Genomic DNA, 15536 nt, shown 5'->3' with positions numbered 1-15536 from the left:
TTTATAAGAAAAACAGTTGATTTTTTATTTTTTTTCTTTGAAAGAAGGAAAATACAGACAAAACATACACTAAGCCCACAAACAAAAACTCAAGAATACAAAAGAAAAGGAAAAAAAAAAAACAATATGAGGGGTCAAGGAGACCTATTGAAAATCTTTTGACCGGGTGAAAGGATAGCCATAGGATCAAACATAGCTTTCCTATCAACGAATCTCGACCATCGGTTTCCAAAATGGCGAATCCATTCCTCTCGAGACTTATAATGAGGAAGATATAATTTGAAATCTATTCCATTTCTGACACACCAATGAACGATATCTTGGTTTTGAGCTACCAGTTTCTCAACCGATGAAACCTTTGTACACGGCGGCACGAACCGAAGCAATGCCACTATGTAGAATATCTCTCCTTCCGGCACTTCCACCGACGTCCGCTCATCCCACCTGATTACAAAAAAAATCCGACCAATATTACTTGTTTAATCATTCATATCAAACACCACTAAGGGCTTTTGCACTAATCCTCTCGATTGGTTTTATTTCTTACGTCAAAACTAGTTTGGTACCAGCAAATCTCATTTTCCACATAAAGTAAAAAATATCTGAAGTCACAAAACTACCCTTGGGTAAACTACAAAGTAGAAAAGGCTATTTTAGAAAAAGTAAATAAAAAGAAATTACATCAAAGTGGGTCTCAGAAGCGTATCATTGTCCCCACAGATTTTTCATATTTCGAAACTCTTTCCCTATACGACGTTAACCTTAACGACAGTTACAATACAACTCCTTCACCCACCCAACCGTAATACCTAATACGGTATCGTATTAGTTTAGTATTTTGATCTCGCCTACAAAATCTAAACGGACCTCACTATATTCCAACTTTTTTGTACTTATAAAAACCCGTACGTGTGCGCCAGTGCCACGTTTCGCGACAATATGTTGATCACACGTCTCGCTGACTTGTGGGTTGCCTTTAAGAGTTTACGCATGCACGACTAATCATCACACGTGAATAACACGTGCAGTGAAAAAAACTAACTAGACCGATCTTGTTTTAGTCTTTTAGATAGGTGCCTTGTCTAACCAAAAATGTAGAAAGAGAGAGAGAGAGAGAGAGAGAGAGAGCAATATTCACCTGCTTCGCAAGAGTGGGTACACTAGCATCGGCCCATTGACTCCGTTCTTGACAAGTTCTTTAAACACCGTCCGGTTAAATTCTCCGATGTCTCGCTTCGACACAAAGAGGTTAAGCCACGGGTGCGGCGTTTCCCACGTGCCGATTACCTTCGCAATCTCCTCGGACCGTTTAACCCGAAGTAAAAAGTCAACGTAAGACAGATCTACCTCGAACCTTAATCCTTCAATAAATCGTAGCCGTCCGATCAATCTCTCCACCCTCTACTCAAACAACAAAAAAAAAAAGAATCAGTCAGGGGTGTTTTGGTACATTGAGAGATAATTCTGGATAAAACGATGGCCAGATTTTAGCCGGGACCGTTTGAAATCAAATCATCAATGTTTTTTACTTAGAACGTCTACATGCTACAATTACAATTTTCACCCTTGACGTCCCATACCGCACGACCAATAGACACGTCACACGTATTGAAGTTAAACCTAAATAATTGAGTAGTAGCAAAAAGCAAGTGATCTGAGAATATGGGTTTCATGAGAAAGACAACAAAAGCAAAAAGGAAAAAAAGGAAAAGAAAGAAAAAAAAAAGAAAAAAAAAGAAGAAGACAAATGTCGTATTCGTAATAACGTGGTTACGACAAGGGCATTAGAGAGAAGCACATATATAGAGTATATATTTTGATGTCAGACAATCCAAAATCGAAGATACATTACCCAATGTCTCGTCAGTTTCATATTATGCAGTCAGACAAGAGACTGTATAATTCCCTTTTCCCACCCTATTATATTTCCTTAATTATAAAATATTACCAAAAAAATTTCTAAATGTCTTTATTGAATTTTATGGTGTAATCATGGAGGTCGAGAAAACTCAATGCGGTCCTATATGAAATACGTGTCGTATGACTGTAAGCGAATTAGAAAAAAAAAGGAAAAGAAAATAGAGTCCGTTGATTTGATTCAACTTCACACTTCATCTAAGGTCAATTTTGGTCAAACAAGGTTTCTAGAACATTAGAAGCTTCCACCACCGTCGGATCATTATTCATTCAAAGATGAACGGTTCTTGAATTTTTGAAAAAATCGTTATAAAGTTTTTGAGTTATTATTATTTTTACCTTGTCGACGTTTGAGTTGGAATCGGAGTCTCTGTAGTGAAGACCGAGTTCGAGGCAATAAAGAACCGACCCGGATGATTGTGGGAGCCGGGCCGGTTCAAAATAGTGATCCGGATGGAGCGGAACAGTCGGCCATCCGTTGACCGGGTCATCACCGTTGACGAACACGAACCCTTCCACGTAATCGAACGACGACGACTCGTCCTTCTGACTCACTAGCCACTCGGCGTCACGAGTGAACTCGTCGAACTCGGTGTATACTACTCTTATCCATCTCACCTAAATACAATATATATATTTATTTTGACTGGAATATTATACAAAAAATATATAATTTGAGATTAATATATAAATAAGTAAATTAATCTAACCATATCTGGAGCTGGCTGTAGCAAAACCCTAGCTCTGGTGATGATACCAAACTGGCCAAGACCACCTAAAACGGAGAAGAAGAGCTCAGAGTTCTCAACCTCCGAGCAAGTGACGACGTCTCCGTTTCCCGTTACGACGTCTAACTCCGTTACATTCGACGTCTGTGGTCCGTAACGGAACGCTTGTCCACTAACGCCGGCATTGGACAACGTCCCACCCACCGTCAGCCCGAGGTAATCAGTCCACGACCTCGGAGCCAAACCGTACTCCGAAACGCACCGTTTCAATACATTTTCCCATAATGCCCCCCCGGAGACATCGACGTACGCCGTGTCACCACAAAACCCCACCTCGAAATGATTCTCCGCCGTGGAACTCATATCGACGACGAGCCCTCCTTCCGCCATGGCTTGGCCGTTGATGGAATGACCGTTTCCACGAGCCGCTACCGTGAGTTTATCCGACCTCAGAGCTGCTTTCACAGCTCCAGCGATATCCTCCGGTCCCACGGGTCTCACCACGGCACGTGGCTTCACACAGTTCATGCCGCCGAAATCTCTCCCGGCGATATCCACGGCAGCGCCGCCGCACAGGATTTCTCCTTGGATGTCAAGTGACTCAGAAACGCCATCAGTAGATAATACGGAGGCGGTGACGGCGGAGGCAGCCTCGGCGTCGTTATCCAAGAAGTATGGTTCTATGTAAGCTATCATTTTTGTTTGGTGTGTGTGTGTGTATGTGATTGTGTGTAAATGCTAAATTGAGAGACTCTAATGTAGATGGAAGCTTTTAGCTTTTGGTACCAAACCTTTTTTTGTTTGTCTGTGGTGAGAGAGAAGCTTGTGTGGCTTAGCTATAAATAGCGACTGAGGTTATAGCTTTTGGACTGTTTATTAATTTATTTAAGAGTCCCTTTATTTAATTGTGATGAATTTTTTAATTTCATTCGGCCGTTGAAATGCAATACTTTTAATAACGTCTTTTAAAAAACTTATAATGTAATTTTAAACGAAGATATTGGTATTAAAATGTCTCCTAATATTGTCAACACTGAGTTAACTAAAGAAGGAAATAAAAAAGAGAAAAAAGAAAAAGATTTCAACCATTCTTAAAAGAATGGTTAAAGGATCCTCAAAATCTGTCCCGTACCGAAAAAGAAAAAAAAAAGAAAGCAAAGGAAAAATCTATGAAATTTATTGTGTAAGAAAGTTGGTATGTATGTATGCTTACGGCATTATAGAGAGATGACGTAGTTATTGTTTTTTTTTTCCAATAAGCCAAGAAGAAGCTGAGTTTCTAGTTTCTACCACCATCCGTAACTCACAATAAGCTTAAGTTGAAATTGTTGGCCTCAAATAAGAGCACTTGCTGAAGTTAATGGGTTGAAATTATTAATATCATTTAAACAACAGTTACATACAACACGGTTAAGAATTGTCTCAGAGACTTCGGTGATTAGGAAAGATGCAGTAAAAGATGATGAAAGTGAAAAACAGTTAAGTTTAATGGAGTAGTTAGTATTAACAAAGTCTGTTAATAGTAAAAGAATGTCACAAAAAAATAACATAACATATAAAATATAATTTTATTCTGAGGATTTTATTATTTTATGATAATACTATAAATGAGTGTTATTTTGAAAAAAGAAAAAAAAAAAAATCCGAACTCTAAATGGTTGCAAAAACCATTTAATTGTATGGTGGTTCACTTCACAACCTCCAATTTTTTTTCTTCTAACCATGCTTAGAGATTCTTCCTTTCGAATTTATCATCTTCCTTTTGGTTAATAATTTTTAAGACAGTTCAAATTCAACCGTCAGTAGTTGGATTTAATTATCAACTTAAGATTACCACTATAAACCAGTTTGACCAACAAAAAAAAAAAAATTACCACTATATATAAAACCAGAAAATTTTATCTGTTGAGACAAAAAACAGTGTTATGTATGAAGTTAAAATAGGTTTGGATTTTGAAAGATAAGATATTTAATTCCTTTTCATCTAATCTTTTAAAACTTAAACACAAAATATGGAGTTTACACATTGATCCTAAACTATTTGATAAAACTTTTGGACAACAAAAAGTAAAAAAGATTATGGAGGTTGATAGATTGATAACATTGTGTCATTCCCATCCCGAAATTTTAGCTATGGTTGAAGATGTTAGGGATATAAGCAATCATTAGTGATTGATGAGAATCACTAGCTCTGGTTTAAGAAAATATATAGTTGTTTTCCAATATAATTTTTGGAAAAATTACAATTTTATTTTTATTTTCGTATGTCTACAAAATCTACAGAAAAACAGATACGTACCTTTTAGAATTTCACTTGAGGAACAGTTCTTAAGTTCTATGAAGAAACCACTCGTTGTTTTCTCTTTTCAATGGTTTGATTTCGTTAGCAAGTTTTTATATTCGTATGCCAATAATATAAAGATTTGAATTATTTGAAGTGTTCTTTTATCTACGCTTTTCCAAAATAACTGTAATCAGATTTCGGTGTTGTCTAAAAATATCACTATATATTTATCTAAAATGTCTTTTTATAATTATAGAGAATAATATATATGAGTATTCATGCAACTAAAGAATTCCAAAGTTGGACTTAGTATTAATATATATATATAAGTATTAGGATAACGAAAAATCCCAATATTGGGTCAAATTGCACAATTAATTTACTATTTAGAAGAAGACAAGATCCAATACAATCGTGTTCACAACTTCTCGACCTCTAGAAGAAGTACATTCCACCTGATGAATCCCTCTCCTCCCACCTTAATTAATTACCTAATTAAGTAACTATAACTTACGTAAGGATTAATAAATTAAAGAAAACGACATAACAGTCTAAACGTAGCCGAACAACGAAACTTTTACTTGACTAGTTTGCGATGTTTCTTCGTTTGAAACAAAGAAATTGGTCATTGCTTCTTTGAATCCACCATCTCATTTGGGATATTAGTGCAACGAAAAAAAAACTTTCATTATCCTGTAAATGAAGCAAAATGCTTTGCAATTTTGAATATCAGAATATTCATGAATATACAAAATTTAACATATTATGAAATAATAAATTTTACAATATATATTAAAATATTTTTAAGTGAGTGTTATCTCATTGACTTTTAATCATATAAAAACAAGAGATTTTGTGACGATTCCTAAATTAACTTTTTAAACATGTGAAAGAATCATTTATTATTCTTTATTTGTTAAAGGGTATAATCGTTTATTCTTACTATTTAATATGTTTATAGTGGTTGACCATAGTTACATCTGAAATATAAGAATTTAAACAAAACTAATTGTCCTATATATGTTATTTTATTAAACATATAAGGTTTAGAAGATTAGGTAAAAATAGTTACATGTTGAGACTTGAGCGACTGTAGATTGTGTTAATCCGGTAATAAACCATACATTTAAGTTTAGTTTCTTTATCAAAAACAAAAATTTGAAATTATTGACTAACTTTTTGTACTACTCATTCCCATTTATTTCTCATGCATAAAGTAAAACGTTAATGATGTTAAAAAAAAAAATACTAAGTAAACGTAAAAGAATTGACGACATTTGTCTATCTTATTCACAACCTTCAATTATTGTGGGTTTATTATTATTGTTTTACAATAATCGTGGGGCAGGCAAATGTAACTTTATCAAATGAATTTCGCTGACTTGGGTAATGTATTAAAAGGGAAAAGAAAAAGGTTTGTGACCGACTCAACTCAACCATTATAATATAAAGATCTTGGAGGGCAATTCCCTAATTCCGCCCGAAATAAATTAAGTAATTCCGGATTGTTGTCCAATAAAGTAATTTAACAACATCTATTTAACCCTTTGAATTCAGTATGTGTTCTTTGGAAATTAAGAACGAGCAATATGTGAAAAGATAAATTTGAAGTACTACATTATGTTTACTAGACTCAACTCCTATCGCGGAAAAAGTATTTCAAAACAAGTTAAACTAAATTTCAAATTTAAAATTATATATTATAAAACTATTTGAAACTAGTGAAATGACCTTATTGCAGTGGCCAACGGTAAGTTCTTAATGCAAAAGACACCATCACACCCGGGATTGAGTTCCGCTTCCTACGAATATAGGGAATAGACTAATGGGCCGGCTTGTTGTTACCCAATGGTTGAAAAAAAAAAAAACTATTTGAAACTATATGCTAAATAATAAAATTAAAAATTATCTCAAATGAAGAAAATAATAAGTACAGTTAAAACTTTATGAATATTAAACATATATAACTGTGAGTTTAAAAAACATAACCATCAAAATAAAAACTTATAATAAAATAATAATATGGTAAAAAGACTCAAATCTAAGTTTAAAATGTTAGATGAAAATTCATAATGAATCAGTTGCAAAGAAAAATGGTAATTGTTACTGATATTTATTTAAATTGTTATTATTATTATATAGATTTTTATGGTAAAAAATATAACTTTATAATTTCAACTGTATGATTTTTTTCAAAATAACTATATTATGTAGATATTTTAAAGTAAAAGACACAACTCTACATTGAATAAATGCAACTGTATAATTTTCAAAATAAATATAAAAAATTATTTAATGAAAAAATATGCAACTGTTGTTGGCATTTATTCAAATTATTATTATTATATAGATTTATTATTTCAAGTATTACAAATACTACTTCCAAAGCCGATAGCATTTTACCATAAAAACATTTTATTGTAATCAAACTATTGCAAATATGAATATGATTAAAATTTTTAAATATTCCGGCATAAGCCATCGCATATGTTTTTTTCTTTCGGGCATCATATGTTATTTTCTTATTTATTACATAGTTAGATTTATTTTCATATAACGACATAAACAATTCCCTATAGATTTTTACCAATTTATTTGATTATCAAATTTTCTGCATATCTCAGTTAATCATCTAGTAAAGCATTATTTTAACAGAAATATGGGCGTAATTACATTCAGGAAAAAAGGAGAGTAACGAAAAAATAATCACAAAGGAATTGTTTTTGAGAAAACTCACAATAGATATTACATACTAATTGTTATGAGTTACAGTTAGTCTTGCTAGGGGTTCGTTGATATTTAAAAAAGAAAAGAAAATTGGAATAGTTTTGTTTTAAGAAAAATTAATGTTTGCGATGCCACTAAAGCCATTGGCTTTACTTCGTTTTCAAAAACTATAAAAAGCTTTGATCAGTAGTTTATTCTGAAGTCAAACAGGTCGTGTAAGCTAATTAAATTTCTACGTTACTAAAATAAACTGTACGACGGTATTATTATTTGTATCTCAATGACTTATTAATTAATTAGAATTAAGTCAAGAACTTAAACATTCTTTAACGTCAACTAAACCATTTTTTTTATTGTTCATTAATATATAGATTGACTCCCGATCGACGACGTTTGTTTGAGAACCAAACCTTATCTCCCCCTCCGTTTTAATTTTTTTTAAAAATATATAATTTACATCTCTTCATTTCCCACGATTTTTTCTATTGTTTTACTTTCATTTTTCATGTTATAAACTCTAAGTGCTCGGCACGCCCATATTTGTGATTAACACAAAAATAAAAATTGAAATGATGTTACAAACAAATGAACAATATTAGAGAAAAGCATTTCTGATGCTTTAAATAGTAAATATAAATGAGCAAAAAAAAAAATGATATGTCCGTGCAAGGTGAAGTCATTATTTTTCTCTAATCACCTTTACCACACATTAGAATTCTTGTGAATCCAAATTCCAGAGTACATAAAAAAATTACTTATGCCACCACCAGATAAACTTCTTCCGGTCTCATATGCTCACTTTGGCATATATTTCCATAGAGATTTTGTACCGTGTTTAAGTGAGTTTTTCCTACGCATTACTACTAGGAAACTGGGGGATACATAAATTCCCAGACACACATCATTGTTATAGCTTGAAACATCATAAGGTTTTTTAATTGTTAATCCTTATTCGGGTAAAATATACATGGAATTTGAAGTGAGCTAGAAAATGGATATGAAAGAACAATGTAAAGAAAAACGAAATGTGGCTAACGATTGAATGCAACAGAAAGAGCGATACCAAGGACAAGCCATGCCCCAATGAAGTATCCCAAAAGCCTCGTTGGTCCTACGTCTTCCGGTTCCTGTACGTCCATATCTCTCCCATATAAGAACTCGACATGAAAAAAACTAAATTGAAGCAAAATTTACATTTTCTAAGGTTCTCAACATGACCAAAACAACCGGTACTTATATACGTACCTGAGGAGGTGGTTCTTCCCTGGACGGTTCCATGATGTCAACCTCAAATGGCCACACATACCGCTCTGCTTTTTCGCTTCTGGCTAGACTCCAATCGTACATTCTTCTTTCTTCCACGGTCGACAAGATCGTATACGACTCCTAAAATTCATCCTTGATTAGATTCCTTTATATCTCTCCATGAATCTTACAACATGATATTAATGTTGGAACTTATTATGTCAAGTTAAAGTTATAACGTCAGACTACTTTTTACGACAACTTTAATTCCAAAAAAATGTTCAAATAAGTTGGTTGCTTAAAAAGCACAAATTGGACGTAGATAGATAAAAAGTCCCACAATATGGTGAAAATGAAAAAAGATTGAGTTGTATGAGAAATACTGACTTTGACAAGATCCAACTTGGTCTTAAGTTGTTCGTCGTCTAGGCCTTGTTCCTTTAGCTCCTTAACTCTATCTTGGTAACCAATTCTAACCTGATCATAAGAACACTTTCTCGAAACTCCAAGCCGTCCATAGTGATCTACATCTGTAATTGCTGCATTCTAATTCAAACCACCATCAGTTTTTTTTTTTTTACTTCAAACCAAAACAACAATTTCTTAAAAATCGAAACGATCGAGAGGGATTAATTACGAAGTCCACGGAGAGCACGTTCGACGTTGAGAGCTGAGATTAAAGATGGTGATACTTTCGGAGCTTCATCCACGGCGGTGCTAGATCCACCGTCTGTTTCTGCCTCCGCTGATACCTCACCGGAACTTCTCGCCGGAGAACATATAATACGCTTCGTGGTGGATGTTGGCTTCAACGGGAAAGAGCACGTGCTCGGTACGTGACGGAGTACTGATTCGCCGGGAATGTGTACTAACGACGGTTGAGTTATCGTCGATAACGAAGCCATGGCTTCAAGCAATAACACAGAGAACACAGAAACTTTCGAATTTTTTTTTCTTAATGATAAAACGATTAACGGATACAAAAATGTGACAACCATAGAAAAAACTCGTTGATGTGGATAACAAATAATACAAGTCCCACTTTAGTTATAGAAATAAATAAATATAAGGACGATGAGCTAACATCAAAGTCGTTGTAGTATAGTGGTAAGTATTCCCGCCTGTCACGCGGGTGACCCGGGTTCGATCCCCGGCAACGGCGATTTTTTTGGTTTTCGTATTTTTAAAAACTACTTTGAAACGGTGTCGTTTGAGCTTATTTTACTTTTCAACCAGCATTGTTGAAACTCGAACGTTTTCGAATGATATAATAATAAGCCACGGTATAGTTGGGAGAACCCAGTTATAAAAGCAGTCATTTGGACATAAAATATTTGATACAATTGTTGGCAATTATATTAACACCATAAACATTACTGTTGTACTGCACATGCTTCGATATGTACAGAGTCAATCTCATGGGTTTTTTTTGTCTCTAAATTTTAAAAAGAATCGAGTCTTGAAAAAAAATAAAAGAGAGTACCAGAAAAGAAAAGACAAAGCTGGATATGATACATATCGCATATTTTGAACCACTCCTTTCCTTATTTGCTCAAACCAGAGCTCTCGCCGGACTTCCAAACCACATCATTAAGTGAGGTCGACAGCTTCTTGTAGAACTGAAAAGATAGTAGATAAGCCGATGTAAGAAACGGTCCTAGAAAGATATTCATCACCGCAGAGTGATAAAAATTGGATGTGACTATATATATTACCTTGTGAAATTCTAGTGTATCCCCTTTAGTTTTCCGGACTTCAATCATATGAAGTGATGGCGATACTTGAAATATCTACAAAAAATTATGCATTAAAAAGGTCAATTCATTGATTTCATTTCAGTTTTGATACTAATTTGATAAAGGAAAGAGTCATGTATGTACCTCAGTCGCAACTTTTAGGTTACCCTTCCTTCCAGCATTCACGTTTTCGAGTCTCATCTGTGTACAAAAGTAACAAGATTTAAGTGAAAGTGACACGATAGTTAGATTAATACGATATCCATAAAAAGGAAACTTCCACTCCTCAGAAGAAATGAGTAACAAGTCTGATAGGTATAATATGTTAATTAGATTTCTACTCTAATTAGTAATTACTATATGAGAGGTCTTGAGGATTTCTTTGTGAGGTTAGTATTTATTGCATGTTTGATTTAAGATTCTGTGTAGCTTTGGATTTTCTTGTGCTTGTGATCCTTAACTCTAACAGAAAGGGGTCTAAAAAAGAAGACTAATAGGGTTTCACAAGATCGGTTTACCTTGTAGTTTTTCTTTTGAATATCGAAACCGAGAGGCTTAGAAGCTTCTTCAATCTTCTGGACTAATTCATTAGCAGCACCTTTAGCTGCAAATCTCGTTTCTCGCTTGAATCCCTGCAAGTTAAACGATATAGACTTCATTACTGAAAATATAATGTGGCAAGACTGACCTAACATGGTCTATATATATTCTGTCTTCATGACTCATGAGTAAAGTTGCAATATATAATGCCATGTCACATTAAACTACTGTTATCTCAAAGATTTAAGAAAATAAGCATGTTTCATCTAAAGGACATACCTGTTCTTCTTCAAACAAATTTCCAAGATCCAGAGCTCTCGACATTGATATCAACTCAAAGGCATTCATAGGAGTTGGTTGCTCCTCTTTCTTTTCTCTGACATGATGCTCCTGTTCATAAATCACAGGCTGTTATGTACGTTTATTTAAGTTAATTGAAAATACGAAAAGACAGTTAAACATCGTCCAGATCTCAGACTAAAACAAATATGACTCACTTCTGAATCTTTAAAAACAGCTTCCACATCATCCAAGTTCGCTTCTTCCTTCTCCTCGAAAACAGCTGGCTTGTAATTTTTCTTGAACCATGCATCTTTCAGAACCTCTGGAATTGTGATACGCTGTCATGTAAAATGCACAGTCAATTAGTTCCACCGTTTCAGATGATCCTCGGATGTTTTACATTATGCAAAAGACAGATAAGACAAACCTATTGCTATTAAGAGCTTCTCTAATAGGAAACCCCCGAAACCCAAAATACGAAAACACATTAGTAATCCCTTAGTTATATCATGATTAAGATACCAGCAGATATTACCATTAGTAGCTCATTCAGGTAAATATCCTCAGAAGAAAGAGTTAACAAGAACGGAAACTTAAAAATTTATATGACACAAAATGTAACATGACACTGAACAGAAACTTAACATATCAAGAGCTTCAGCTGCCTTAATATGATTTTAAACGTACAGGTTAACCCAACGCTAGAGATATTATTCCAAGTCAATAATTATGCTTTCAAGTTGGGAAGTAAAGATGCTCTCTAAATATGTATAATGAATTTGATCTCAAACCTAATGCTAAAAATAGCAAAAGACAAACAATAAAATTGCCACTGTACTGAATATTCTCTCAAATCGTTCAAGCATAATTTTTCCCGAGCCCTGGTAAGCCCTAACCTAAGTCTAAGAATAAACAAGACGAGACTCTTGGGGTGGGTTCGACAGAAGAAAGCAAAAGAAGTATAGACTTAAAACTGAAAGCATTGATAAACTGAAATAACTTACAGTCACAGGGTTAGGATCAAGGATTCGGACAATCAGGTTCTTAGCACCAGGAGAGAGCCAAGGAGGACAATGATATTCACCATCTATTATCTGAAAAATGACGAAATTGTAACATAGAATCACAGATAATGGTAAAGGAAGAAGCATTGACACAAATGAAAAAACGTCTTACCCGTTTATACAGCGTCATGAGATTAGAATCCTCAAAAGGCAAGTAACCAGCAAGTAGTACAAAGAGTATCACTCCACAGGACCACAAGTCTGCAGTTGCCCCATCATAGCCTTGATCATTAAGAACCTGGGGGAAAAGAGCAACAAGGAAGCTATTAAGAACATGGTGCAACAACCGCATGACAAGACACATGATTAAGCATACCTCAGGAGCAGCATAGTTTGGCGTCCCGCATGCAGTGTGAAGAAGACCATCACCCTGCCAAAACCAAATAAGTTTCATGAGCGAAGAATCTACAGAACGATTAGTGCTACAGAGCTGATTAGATATATAAAAATAAACGATAAAACACATCATTGCTGAACTACAGCCTACAGGCACATTCATTACAATAGGACAAGAACAAATCAGTAGGAATTAAGGCAAACAAAAGGATGCTAAAAATATATATATTTAGTGGTTACCCTGACTTGTCGGGACAAGGCACTCAACCCAAAATCAGAGACTTTGAGATTTCCTTGAGCATCTAGAAGCAAGTTTTCTGGCTGCAATGAGAAATAAATAAGATAAGTTATAGGCATCAATTTGATGCAAACTCGTGCCCAACATGAACCAAAAAGTCTCGTACCTTTAAGTCCCTGTGGTACACTCCTCTGCTATGGCAGTAATCAACAGCATTAATAAGCTGCTGAAAATACTTGCGTGCGTTCTCTTCTTTCAAGCGCCCATCATGTACCTTCACAAGTTTATGCATAATGCAAAGGTTAAACTTACTCAAAGATAAGAGAACCTTTCAGTTGTAAAAGACAGGACAATCCATCAAGATTCATTACAGCTTAGCGTACATGATTCAAAACTAAAAGACAGATCAGGTAAGGGGTTATTAAGGAAAACTCACAATTTTGTCAAAAAGCTCTCCACCAGTGACGAACTCTAGGACAATATAGATCTTTGTCTTACTCCCCAGAACCTGGAAATTTCCTCAAAAAAGTTAGCTTACAACAAATCTTGATTCACTTACAAAGACTCTTAAGCAAGACAAAGGAGACACATTGAGCAAAAGTGGTGGGGATAAACCTCATAAAGCCGCACAACATTAGGATGGTTAATCAACTTCATAGTAGAAATTTCTCTCCTTATCTGTAAGAAAGCAAGGCAAACACGTACTATATTACATTAACTTGTAAAAAGTGACAAAAGCGGTAAAATATGCTAATAAGGAATGTGAGTAGTAGTAACCTGTTCAGCCATCTTATGCTTGAGAACCTTCTCTTTATCAAGGATCTTGAGAGCAACGCGTTCTCCAGTCTCAGTATCAACAGCACACCTAACTTTGGCGAAAGTGCCTTGTCCAAGCGTTTTCCCAACCTCATACTTTCCAACACGACGCTGAACCTTGGCACGATTCATCACTCCTTTGATCTTCGAAAGCTGTTTTCTGAAAGAAAAAAAATGTAAAAGCTATTTATTAAAAAATAAAAGCACATGTAAAAGCATTCAACAGAAGAGGCAACACAAGGAATGCGTATCTTATCATCAATCCACAGAAACTAAATTCAAAAAAAAAAAAAAAAGACGAAGTAACCGTCAAAGAGAGTAATATGCGACAAAAGAGAAAGCGCAAAAACAGCTGATAAATCTAGCACCGGAAATTTCGATCGTCCATTTTATTGCACTGCTCCCAACAAAAAAAAAAAAGACTAAAATCCCCGAGAATCACGAGTTATAGAATCAACAAATTTCAGGTTTTTCCACTAAACCAATAATCGTATGGTATACAATTGAAGCGAGATTCTAGACTTAACTCATCATATATTGATTTATGCACTCTTTATACTCAAAATTCAAAGCGTAATAAGTGATTTAAACTCTTCAAGTAACCGAATTGCTCATCGCAAATCGTCGAAGCAAAAACAAGGAGAATCTCGGAACAAACCTGCAAAATTGGGCGGAGAAAAGTGATGACAAAGAGTTCAAAATAATAATCTAAGGCGCAGGATTCGCTTATCGAATTTGGTGGAGGAGGAAGAGAAAGAAGAGATGCAAAAGGAAGAGGAGGAGGACGGTGGAAATAACGAGAGACACAGAGAGAGAGAGAGAGATACGAATAATACGATGATTGCCAATTTTTTTTTTTTTTTTTAGTAGCTAACAGACAAAAACAAATATTTATTTCTCATTTTCGTTTGGGAATTTTTTTTTATTTTTTTCTATGGCAAACCGTGTGGGGATTAATAATAGGTCATTTATACTAAGATATGACCACTTCCTTTTATTTTTCGTATGGGACACTATTTCTTTCTGTATTTTGTAAAGATCTTTAAAAGGTAGGAAAATAAAGAAAGAAAAAAATCTTAAGACACAAGTTATTCTTTTTTTGGTCAATCAAATTTTAGTTAATTAGTTGCAAATTGACAAAAGATTGAGTATTCAAGATTTTGACTAGAGTTAGTGACCTTACCTAAATAAACGGTTTCTTCTTTTCATGTCATATTTTACCTATAAAAAATGGGAAAATTGGAAATAAAGGATCACTAAAAAAAAAATTGTCCATATACACCTTTTTTTTAAAATGGTCATTTTTACCTAAAATACCCATAGAAATTGAAAACCTCACATTTAACAAGTTTTAAAATGTGAAATATAGGAAAATGAGTAGATATACAATAATAGAGGTAATATTATTTTTTCCAAAAAAATAAAAAATGTATAAGTCTGTTTTTTTTATGGATAAAATTTGATATAAAAAATTTAGAAAACGTTTTCTACTATTCTGAAAATACTAGATTTTGTATTCTAACATTTTGTACATGTTATACTAATTTCAGAAAAGGTTTTTGTTCTAAATAGTTTAGTAGTCCGAAATTCAAAATTCTACGATATTCAGAGTATGTATTCTAC

The 15536-nt window shown here is 34.2% G+C and overlaps 3 protein-coding genes and 1 non-coding gene across 5 annotated transcripts; 1 reads left to right on the top strand and 3 right to left on the bottom strand.

Annotated features, from left to right (window-relative positions):
- LOC104770512 (cytokinin dehydrogenase 7) lies at positions 1-3544 on the bottom strand. The gene is made up of 4 exons (XM_010494945.3): positions 2628-3544; positions 2257-2535; positions 1139-1401; positions 1-444 (listed from the first exon to the last, which is right to left on the bottom strand). The coding sequence occupies exons 1-4, from the start codon at positions 3339-3341 to the stop codon at positions 135-137; spliced, it is 1566 nt and encodes a 521-aa protein (XP_010493247.2). The 5' UTR covers positions 3342-3544; the 3' UTR covers positions 1-134.
- Positions 3545-8535: 4991 nt separating this feature from the next.
- Positions 8536-9928, bottom strand: LOC104770511 (NAD(P)H-quinone oxidoreductase subunit U, chloroplastic). The gene is made up of 4 exons (XM_010494944.3): positions 9539-9928; positions 9289-9440; positions 8902-9042; positions 8536-8783 (listed from the first exon to the last, which is right to left on the bottom strand). Exons 1-4 carry the CDS (start codon positions 9897-9899, stop codon positions 8688-8690), a joined length of 750 nt encoding a protein of 249 aa, XP_010493246.2. The 5' UTR covers positions 9900-9928; the 3' UTR covers positions 8536-8687.
- A 63-nt stretch (positions 9929-9991) lies between these two features.
- On the top strand, positions 9992-10063 carry TRNAD-GUC (transfer RNA aspartic acid (anticodon GUC)). Its single transcript has one exon. It is a non-coding gene; the product is annotated as a tRNA-Asp (tRNA).
- Positions 10064-10234: 171 nt separating this feature from the next.
- On the bottom strand, positions 10235-14859 carry LOC104770505 (CBL-interacting serine/threonine-protein kinase 26). 2 transcript variants are annotated; one of them, XM_010494940.2, is made up of 15 exons: positions 14572-14859; positions 13875-14073; positions 13713-13775; positions 13534-13605; positions 13264-13371; positions 13100-13180; positions 12840-12893; positions 12636-12761; positions 12464-12553; positions 11675-11797; positions 11457-11567; positions 11156-11269; positions 10782-10838; positions 10617-10691; positions 10235-10520 (listed from the first exon to the last, which is right to left on the bottom strand). In XM_010494940.2, the coding sequence occupies exons 2-15, from the start codon at positions 14043-14045 to the stop codon at positions 10446-10448; spliced, it is 1320 nt and encodes a 439-aa protein (XP_010493242.2). In that variant the 5' UTR covers positions 14046-14073; positions 14572-14859; the 3' UTR covers positions 10235-10445. The 2 variants fall into 2 exon arrangements, with proteins under 2 accessions (XP_010493242.2, XP_087361966.1); XM_087505840.1 differs by having other exon boundaries at positions 12636-12893; positions 14572-14852.
- Between the last annotated feature and the right edge of the window lie 677 nt (positions 14860-15536).

The sequence above is a fragment of the Camelina sativa genome, chromosome 20, assembly GCF_030686135.1.
Source record: "Camelina sativa cultivar CO46 ecotype springtype chromosome 20, ASM3068613v1".
In the NCBI taxonomy this organism is placed as follows: Eukaryota; Viridiplantae; Streptophyta; class Magnoliopsida; order Brassicales; family Brassicaceae; genus Camelina; species Camelina sativa.
Note: the sequence above shows the minus strand (reverse complement) of the source record. Positions and strands in the feature narration are given on the sequence as shown.

What these genes read in the sequence shown, in the direction of transcription:
- LOC104770512 (XM_010494945.3), bottom strand. Translation starts at nt 3,341, where the DNA reads ATGATAGCTTACATAGAACCATACTTCTTGGATAACGACGCCGAGGCT. An exon ending in TACAGCCAGCTCCAGATATG is followed by an intron (nt 2,536 to 2,627) that starts GTTAGATTAATT and finishes TATTGTATTTAG; the next exon opens with GTGAGATGGATAAGAGTAGT. An exon ending in TACCCACTCTTGCGAAGCAG is followed by an intron (nt 445 to 1,138) that starts GTGAATATTGCT and finishes TTTTGTAATCAG; the next exon opens with GTGGGATGAGCGGACGTCGG.
- LOC104770511 (XM_010494944.3), bottom strand. Translation starts at nt 9,899, where the DNA reads ATGGTTGTCACATTTTTGTATCCGTTAATCGTTTTATCATTAAGAAAA. An exon ending in ACGTGCTCTCCGTGGACTTC is followed by an intron (nt 9,441 to 9,538) that starts GTAATTAATCCC and finishes ATTAGAATGCAG; the next exon opens with CAATTACAGATGTAGATCAC. An exon ending in GGGAAGAACCACCTCCTCAG is followed by an intron (nt 8,784 to 8,901) that starts GTACGTATATAA and finishes ATGGACGTACAG; the next exon opens with GAACCGGAAGACGTAGGACC.
- LOC104770505 (XM_087505840.1), bottom strand. Translation starts at nt 14,045, where the DNA reads ATGAATCGTGCCAAGGTTCAGCGTCGTGTTGGAAAGTATGAGGTTGGG. An exon ending in AGCATAAGATGGCTGAACAG is followed by an intron (nt 13,776 to 13,874) that starts GTTACTACTACT and finishes GCTTTCTTACAG; the next exon opens with ATAAGGAGAGAAATTTCTAC. An exon ending in TTCAAAAGAAAAACTACAAG is followed by an intron (nt 10,839 to 11,155) that starts GTAAACCGATCT and finishes TTTTGTACACAG; the next exon opens with ATGAGACTCGAAAACGTGAA.